Source organism: Atta colombica, unplaced genomic scaffold (genome assembly GCF_001594045.1).
Source record: "Atta colombica isolate Treedump-2 unplaced genomic scaffold, Acol1.0 scaffold238, whole genome shotgun sequence".
NCBI lineage: Eukaryota > Metazoa > Arthropoda > Insecta > Hymenoptera > Formicidae > Atta > Atta colombica.
This window is the reverse complement of record NW_017259336.1, coordinates 2,406,988-2,417,262: the sequence shown is the minus strand read 5'-3', so window position 1 is coordinate 2,417,262 and position 10,275 is coordinate 2,406,988. Positions and strand designations below refer to the sequence as shown.

Here is a 10,275-nt window from a genome sequence, read left to right as displayed (position 1 = left end):
ATATATATATATATATATATATACGAAAAGAAAATTAAAAATGTTCATGACCTGCTTATTATAATTATACAAAGAAAATTGTTGCTGAAAATTGTTGTCACCTTTTGTATTTCGAAGGTTTGTCAATATTTACGGAGAATTTTGTATGGGAAATATGGGGAAAAACGCGATATATTCGAAGTATAAAAGAAGATCTAACTGTATAAAGAAGGGGAGGCATGATATCTTCTACAAATGCTAATAGCTTAGTTTTGAACAATATCAATTTAATTTTATTATCGCACTGTTAATTCTTGTCTGAGATACTTTCTCGTTTTTTAATTCATCTTGTATTTAATTAATTACAAAAAAATTAGATGAAACATTGTAATATCCATTACAACAGAATTTTTTCATATAATATCATTATTTTATTAGTGATTTTTTTAATATAAAATTATAGCACCAAGTAAATTTTATGAAAAAAGCAATATTTTTCGTGCTCAGAAAATGTAATGTTAAATAATATAAGATAATTTTTTTAATAGAAAGTTTTTAAGTTTTACATGAATAATTTTTTTTTGTATGATTTTTATATTATAAGCAATCAACAAAAAAAGAGAAATTTTAAGAAATTGAACGAAATATAATCCTTAAATATAAATTTACAAGTATAAACTCAAATAAAAGAAACAAAATCATTTAATTAGACATAAAATCATTAGAGATGTCGTTTTATTCAAGATATGTACTATCAATAATTTTTTATATGATAAAAAAATAATATTAATAGTTATATATATTTCTAAATTTTATAAATGTATTTTTATATATCCGATATATAAAAAATGATTTGGAAATATTTAACTATTAATTATGCCAGAAGTTCAATAGTATTTCTTCTTTCTAAGAAGAAATTAATTCTGGTTACAGTATTGTGAACGAGATAAGATTTAGCCTAAATTTAATTTTCCATATTGTGAGAGACAATTTTTTTTTCCTTTTGTGATTCCGTGATGTATTATTCGTTGAAATAATGAAGAAATGCAATATGAGAACAGTATGGACGCGCCAGTGGTAATAGACTTTGATTTCAGTGTGTATAGGTATATTCAAGTAGTAATAGCGGCAAGGTTTAAGTATAGTTATACACATCGCCACGCGCTCACGCGCGCACACGTTAGCTGACTATTTCTGGCGGCGCCAGCAAAATTCCGAGGCCCTAAATTGGTTATCGTGCTTACCATTTAACGAGAATGTCTGCCACAAGGTCGACCCCCTTTTTCCTCTCTCACATTTTCTCCTTTTGCATCTCTCACACGCCTAAACACTTTAATTAAAGGATGAGGAAGTATTAAAGGAGAAAGGAAAGAAGCATGAATCATATGATTATCGAATACAATATATATTAACATACGAATCTTGTCATAGAAAAAGTATATTCTGTAAATATAAATTTTAAGAAAGATATTCAAAAAACATAATTTAAGTTATATTTTTAAAATAAAGCTAAACGTATGTAAATGTGAAAAAATTAAAATCCCTAAGTCCTTCAATTTATATCAAGATATTTATCATTCTAAAATGTTACGCCAAAAAATTAAGCACAGAATCACATTTTTATAATGCTATGAAAAAGTTTTTTGTAAGCTAATTTATAATGTATATCTAAATACTTAAGTTAATAAATAAGAGAGCATACATCTTTTTGAATATCTGTAAATACACACACACGCACGCACGCACGCACGCACGCACGCACGCACGCACACACACACACACACACACACACACACACACACACACACACACACACACACACACACACATATATATATATGTGTGTGTGTGTGTGTGTGTGTGAGAAAGAATATAAATCACGCATTAGAAACTTTTCTCATGTTAAAGGTGACAGAAAAGAAATGAATAATATGTCATTGTATGAGATATGCGAATAATGGATTGTTTCTAAATTTATTTTTACAAAAAATGATGTTTTAAATATGTAAAGGAAAATCACCAGACTGACATAAATCTCTTAAAAATCTCCAGACAAAATTATATTTTATTAATATTAATACTGATAAAAATAATCTATTTAGATAATTGAAGAAATAAAAATTTATAATTCATATATTTGTGTGTGCGTGTGCGTGCGTGCGTGCGCGCGCGCGCGCGTGTTTGTGTGTGTGTGTGTGTGTGTGTGTGTGTGTTTGTGTAAAATTAGTTTCTACATCAAATTATCTAAAAGCAAATTTTACAAATACAAAAATAAAATTCTTATTATTTTTTTAATAAATTGCGTACTTTAAATAATATTGGCCATATTATTGGCCATAATATTACATTGTTTAATATGTTTATGATTTCCTATATCCTATATATTTTATCTTATTTCTTCTTTTTTATAATTTTTATATGATTTTAAATATAAAATTGCAACGTAAATTGATACACCTATTTGTAAAATATGATTATTAATATCTTTATATCCGAAGTTGCACGCATCGAAAAAAGTATGAGAAGAAAAAGAAGGCATATAAAAACATATTGGGGCATTAATGAAAAACATCATGTATATAAGGCAATCTATAAGTTAACTTAATCTTAATAAGATTGGAAACAAGACTGTTTATGTGAATACATGTGAGTACATATTTAAATACGAGAAGAGGCAACTTCAGTTAAAGTTCGATGTTAACTAATACATACACAGGGTATTTCGTATTATCTCATTATAATCGCGCTGATTCATGTTTGCTAATAACGTTTGAATTCGAGGAATACTTGTGAATATCGCAGCTTCTCGGATTTCTAGATGTCTCCAATAATGTTTTCAGCTTCTCGTTATTTTCTTTGTACAATCGAGAGAGCACTTCTCGCTCTGCCGTGCAATACTAAATATCACCCAATAGTCTCTTAAAACTTTATTAAAGTTAAGTTACGTTCAACCTTAAATTCTTAACATCATCTACGTTCCTCAAGATTTTCATTTAAATAAAAGACAGAGGCTACATTGTCTGATTGCGTCGGGCATGGAAATCCATTTACACGCAATTACCCAACACAGGGTAAATAAAGTTACAAACTTCGGAGCCAAGTTCCACATCAAAACATGAAAAGGTTCATATAAATACATGCCCGTAAATTCATTATTACTGAAATATAGCTCAAAAGATTTAAGTATTACGGCCGTTACGATTGTAAGTCCTCTAGATTTTTATCTGTGGGGAAAAAGTTGAAGTTCTTATAAAGTTTATAAAGTTTCAATTGCCAATGAAGAATGCTACGCCAATGCATCTTCGATGCACTGTGACACCAGTTGTTCTTTGAAAGAGTGCAACAGTTCCTGATTCGGTGTGTTCAAGCGTGTATATTGAATGAAATAGCAGATACTTCGAACATTTGTTATAATTAAAAATTGAAAATAAATAATATCAAATAATAATAAATATAATTTTTATATTCTCTTATTAATAAATAAAGTTAAATAAATAAAATTTTGAGGTGTATCTCAAATGAGTTTGCGAATATATATGTTCATATAAATCTTTTTTTAAGTTTTGGTGTAGAGAGTTCGGCCCCGAAGTCTCTTACTTTATTTTAGTTACACCTTGTATATACTATTCTTTAAATGAATTTATTTCAGAAATTATTTCGTATGCCGTAACTATCGGACTTTCAATATAATCAATCTAAAATATTACATAAAATCCTTCCAAATTTAAATAGAAATATCTTAAGACTTCTGTAAAGAGCTTTACCATTAGATTAATATTAGATTAATGTTTTTATCGAAATAAAAAGATTTTAAAAAGTCTTATATACATATATTCACTTTTAGGGCCTTTGTACAGACTCCTATTAAAAAAAATAATAGGAATATATGACATTATATATATATAACATATGTGCATTGTGTTAGTTTTAGGACCCATTTTGTGAGACGTTCATTTTTGATTATTTTATAAAAGAGTTATTGCAAAATTGCAAATATTACTTTAAAAACTTTTATGTACCGTCTGATAAATGATACTTTCTACTCTGTATTTATGTTTTTAAAGTTTCATTTTAAATTTTTGTTTAAGAAATATTTTTTAAAAACAAAGTAATATTGTCGGCAATTTTCCTGTATTTACATTGCGAAGAAATGGAGAATGAAGGGGTGAGAAAGAGAAAGATTCTGTGTGTGTGTGCGTGTGTGTGTGTGTGCGCGCGCGCGCGAGAGAGAGAGAGAGAGAGAGAGAGAGAAGAGAAAGGGGACATGGACGCGATATTATTTATTATAAAAGATATTTATGCGTTATAACTGCAAATATTTCATATATCACAATTAAATTAAAAATAACACCTTCTCCAAAAATAGCGTCATCAATTTCAATTTCGACACCCTTATAATTCAAAATCTTATTCTTACTCTTTCAAAAGATATTCCTGTTTCGCATAGAGCCGCACGGTTCCACCGCCAAAAATTGCCATTACGAAAATGCGGATCTATGCCAAATTCATGATATCCTACTGTTCCTTTTTATTAAATTTTTTGCTAATCTCGCAGAGACGCCAAAGAATGTGCTCGCTATAGTTTATTGGAAAGTCTATAACATACATACATTTAATATAATTTCCAGAACGCAATTCATACACATTTCTCCTTTCAGCTGTTGCAGTTTATTACAAATGACGAAGGAAATTCTACACACAATTCTACATTTACAAATGTAATTACTACCATTTATTGTCAATAAATAAGAATTTCTCAAAGGAGATAATGATTTTAACAATGCAAACTATTTTTTTAAAATATTCATTTCAATTGAAATAGTTAGTAGATACACATACATATATATATATATATATATGTATGTTAAATTATAACATATTATAAATTATAATATATTATAATAATTATAAGTTATAATATAAACATTATATTAAAAAACTTCTTTTGAAGAAGCTGAAAGACATATTTAATTTTAATTGTAATAAAACTTCTCCAACATCTTCTGTTACATATCATAATATAACAAAATATGTACAAAATAGCTTATTTTTGCAACTTCAATTATAAATTTCTCAAATTTATGTTATGATGGAACAATTAGGAAAACGGATTCTACAAAAAATTATAAAATACTATTAGTTTTTATGCAAAAAAATTATTCTTGCTATTTGTTTTGGCATTCGAAAAAAAGATCGTATTTTGTCGAATAATGTGTTATATTATTATATAATATAAATGAAATTATCTCTCAAGAAAGCTCTTTTAAAAAATAAAAAATTTTAATATAAATTTCTTTACAACCTCTTTGCCATAATAATATTATACAACTTAATATCATATACAAGTGGAAGAAGACTCACCTGAGGTGTCCACACGGACGGTTGATGCGACACCCTCGATGTGCTCTTGCTCCTGGATCGCCAAATTTTCTTTGCCACCAACCGGCTGCCGTGATGCACCACGTTACTCGAGGATTTGCTCTTCTGCATCGCTGTGCCATCTGCGGAATTGGCGGAGGATGATGTAAGTGCTGGCGAACCGGGTGCTGAATGCGGCTTATGCATATTGGAACCATGCAAAAGATGGGAAAGGAAGGACTGATGGTGATGGGGATGTTTAACGGGAGTGGAAGTCTCTTCGGAACCGAGGCCGGCGTCGATGCTGCTTCTGGAACTAGCATTTCTGCTGACAGGCGGAGATGTCGTTGTGTCAGCATCCGATAAATTCTCGGATGGAATTTCTCCGGGACTGAAAAAGGACATTTCGCGATAATGCACCATCCAATTATCTTCTGTCTGGCAGCCCTTGTTATTGCCGTCGTCATCGCCAGGCTTGGTAATCTCACCCTTGGCTTTAATGTTCCGTAAATTCCGATCATAATTGACCCGCTTAAATCGGTCGATCTTGTCTGTGTCCATCGATTTCTTCCGCGCCATTCGCAGATACCTCTTGATGGTGTCACTCACGGACGGTGACACATCGTCATTGTCAACGCTACTACATCTTCGTCCGGACCTATGCGACATGTATTCCTTTTGCGAGGATTCTTCCTTTTCCTTCTCCAATAAATACATGTCAAGAACACTTTGAGAAACCGGATCAGTTTGCACACCATTATCGAGAAAACTTCGATCAGTGCTAGGTCCTTGGACAGCGATTAGAGGCGGTAGTGAAATTGGATCTCTTCTAGGTGACTGATTAGATTCTTTAGCAGGTCTACTTCTCTCGTGAGTCCACCACCGAGTTGACGGCGAGGTGTACGCACCGGTCGCTCGGGGTCCTCGAAAGCCTCTAGTGCATCTCAGATCGAAATAAAGTTTTTCGAGGAGCTTTCGATCTGTCAAAATATCAGATATAACATGTTCTCGGGAAGACGATTTGCCATAGTAACGACTGAGCGTCTCCATTAGCGATTTATGAACGTAATCACCCTGATATGGCAACATGGATTCCGGAACTATGTCTTTCCTGCTAGAAGTACTTTGACTGAGAAAAACTTTCTCACGTTTAGCCTGAGCTACAATCGTATTTAAATGCTGTTGCAGTTTATCTATTAGACTACGATAGTCAAAAGGTTCTTTCCCTTCCATCTGTTCGGTTATATCCTGTGACTTGATAGTCATCGGATTGGCTACAGTGTTACCATGCATGTTCAGGTACTTTTGTAGCATGTCAGCCAATTCCTTGGCCTCGGTGTCTTCCTGAAATGTCTTACGACGCGTTATCGGACTTGATGGCGTGCTGCCGCCATCGCCATCACCGCCACCGCCGTCGCTACTACCATCACCACCGTTGCTACCGCCTGACGTCAGCAACCACTCTTTTTTTGCCTTTGCCAGATCAAATGTGCCAGACGTGGTTGCGGAAAGAACGAAACTCTGCGGCGAGCTTCTGGCGTCATCGGCCTCATCAGCCGAGCTAGCCTGAGTTCGATAGCTGCCACCTTTAATCTGTCTGCGATGTCGCTGAGCACGAAAGCTCAGACTGCCAGGATACGAGGCCTTCCTCCAAAGCAGAAAACGTGGTTCTTTCTGGCACACTTCTTGAAAGTATTGCTCGATCTTTGGTATGTCTTCTGGCCGATTGTGAGTACCATCGGGAATGAGACGTCTGCCGGCATCGGCCATGTATCGCCATGTCTTTCTGGTGAGCAGCCATCGCTCCTTGACGGGCTTGCCGGACCGTTTGGTCCTGCGATCTTTGGACGCAGGCTGTGTCCCGCGTATCGAGTCCGCACTGTCGCGACGCGAGCGTCTCCTGCCTCCATCGGGACGCTCTGCCATCGTCGCGTCCTTATCCCGTTTCGCCACGCGAACCACCTTCGCGGAATTGTGTCTTTCTGATATCGTGCACGATAGGGTTCGCGGACGGTTAGTCGTCCACTATCTTATACAATTATTTTACCATACCAGTCGAGATATAAATGCCCCTTTTTTTCCTTTCATTCGCAATGATCCATCACTTCACTTTTGACTGCAGAACACATCAAGTGAAACAAATACGTTTCGTACAGGACACATATATGCCATCTTACTTGATCACTTTAGCATTGAAGGAAGTATCATAAAACCGATCGGAAATAGTAAGGCAAAACGATGACGCGATTCTTGGACGATAATAATAATAATTCTGCTATTGCTATAAAAACGGCAACTAAAGCGAAAACCAAGCGCGATTGACCTCAATGAGTGAAATTTGGGCTAAGAGAAGTCGCTTATTTCTATTTCGCGATGTAGTCTGATTGTTGATACAATCCAACAGCAATTTCCACGATCAGTAACGGCTTGCTAATGAGATCCAATACTAATCAATCTTAGTTAGAAAGGAATTAAAAAGACACTCCAAATACAAATTTCTTAATTGTCTTGTGGCTTATGAAACTATCTTTTCAAGTAGCGAAGTCTTACAGAAGATATTATAAAAGACAACGCGTGTAAAACAATATGACGTCTCGACGTTCGTTTATAGACGTCGAAATCGCAAACGTTACACGTATGAGCCGGCAAGGTGGAAGCTAAGATACGCGACTACTGCTCCTCAAGGCGTCGCGACACTCGTGGACGCTCTGTGTCTAAAAGCGTCTTTGCCCCTTCTCACCCCTTCCATCTCACTCGCGTGCGGAAACGCGAGCGAACAAGCGGTAAGCATAAGAGAGGATGGATGCTGCAGAGACGACAGCAATGGACTAGATTGAAGAAGAGATATAGAAGTTGCTATGGCCTCTCTACCTGGACTTGTTGCAGACCAGAGCTGCGGAGGTGCAACGACGATGACGTGATATTGTGTAGTCACGCTTTGCCAAATACCAGTACAGTGCTTTTTGGCGTACCATTCACGGCTACTAGTATTTCTCGATGAAACAATATCGCTTTTAACAAGATTGTGATAGTATATTGCTCTTCGTTCTCATAATATCGAAAAAGACAGTGTCAAACTGCAGAATTACGACTTGAATCTGCGATAACAAATAATTATCATTCTTATAAATTTTTTCTTAAAAGAGGAGTCACCAAGAGATTTGAAATATTTGTGCCATACCAAGCCACGAATTTTATCAAAATATAATTTATAATTACGAGTATACAAAGAGCAATAGAAGAAATCATTTTATTAGTGATAAGTTTTAAGTAACTGTAAATTTTGTGGATTAAGTCAAAGAAATATTAAAAGATAAAAAAAAGGTAAATGTGTTCTTAAAGTTTCACCTAAATATATGTGAAAAAGACCTTCAAATATACAATATGTATTTAAATATATTAAATGATAAGTTGAAGTGAATAGTAGTAGTCTCTGTTTTGCTGATTCTTACAGCAACGACGCTATTTCGAAGACCACCCACTAACCGAGAAACGTATTGAACGAACTTAGATAATATTTACAAAACGTAAGATTAGAATATAAAATGCCTTATATTATACAAGGCCACGTGGACGAATGAATTTCCAAAAAATAAGATCCATAATAACGTCTACAATTAATTTACATGAATTAATAAGATAAAATTAATAAGATAAAATTAATAAGATAAAATTCACTACGCCTATCTTTCCATATAATATTTTAAACATCAAGTTTTATTTTAATTGTAAATAGATTATCATACGAAAGATCATATATTGACTAGATTAATTCTTATTTTCAAAATATGTACTGTTTGTAATGTATACTGAACATAGTTGTGCGATATTTGTGTAAACAATTTGTATAAGCAACCATTATTATTTTCAGAAAATCAGGATTATTAAAACTCATCGAACGAACTTGCCTAATACAATATACAAGGATAGTTTTAAGAGGTTGGTAAGAGGAAATTAACCTAACGACGCTGAACTTTCAATAAGATCGCTGTTTTATCAATTAAATGCTATTTAGATCTGATTGCACTAACGTTACTTTGACTTGAAGCAAAGCTTAAAACTTTCTCTATCTCTTCCACTCTCTTTGCTGTAAAGAGAAAAAAATATAAGTTTTAAGCCCGCTTAAAGTCGAACCCTGATGAAAATAAAAATCGGAGCATAAGTCGAATATAATGCGAGAATAACAGAAGCAAAGCCCCTTCTAGGAAGCGAAAATTAGAACAATAAAATAAAAGAAGCGTTTATGTTTTTTTTTTACATTTTGATGTTTTATCAAATATGAACATTATTTGCAGAGTTGACATAATGCATTACTTGTAACGCCGTTACCATTTTAGTTACTTTTTTTGTAATGATCGTTACTTTTTTCTATCTGCAGTAATAAACGGTAACGGTTCATTTTCATAGTAATGATAACGAATTCTGTTACTTTTATTGTTTCTTTAATTTCTTCCTTTATAACTTAACAGATCGCATTATTTTTATACATAATTAACTAAAAATATTTTATAACAGAAGTTTAAATATCGAAAAATGTTTTATACTTTATATCTGATTGCATTCCGACAGTCATCAATAATCAAAACTGAAAATCTATAGTATACGTAATATGAATTATAAATTTTCATTATTCATTTATTAGCAGTGAATATTGAAATGCACTCTTAACGATATTAAAATAATATTTAATAAAAATTTTTAATAAAATTTGAGTTTGTTAATTACAATCTAATTTTTAAAGATAAACATATGTGTATTAAAAAATAAAAGTTATTTAAAGATTCGAAGATTTATTAAATAGAAAAATAGAAAAAGAAAAATTTGATAGAGATTAGCTTAGGATTTTAAGTTTTAATATTGCTTTTCACAATTAATATTGATTAAATAATATAATTTTTAAATCTAATATTTTATTTCAAAAGAATGCTAAAGTAAAAG

At 32.9% G+C, this 10,275-nt stretch overlaps 1 protein-coding gene across 1 annotated transcript in view; it reads right to left on the bottom strand.

Annotated features, from left to right (window-relative positions):
• The window catches only part of LOC108688765, a 26,187-nt gene extending 18,924 nt beyond the window's left edge, over nucleotides 1-7,263 (bottom strand). The window contains exon 1 of the mRNA XM_018195155.1: nucleotides 5,341-7,263. Within this exon, the coding sequence (XP_018050644.1) occupies nucleotides 5,341-7,263 (1,923 nt within the window). The remainder of the gene's footprint in view (nucleotides 1-5,340) is intronic.
• Nucleotides 7,264-10,275: the final 3,012 nt, after the last annotated feature.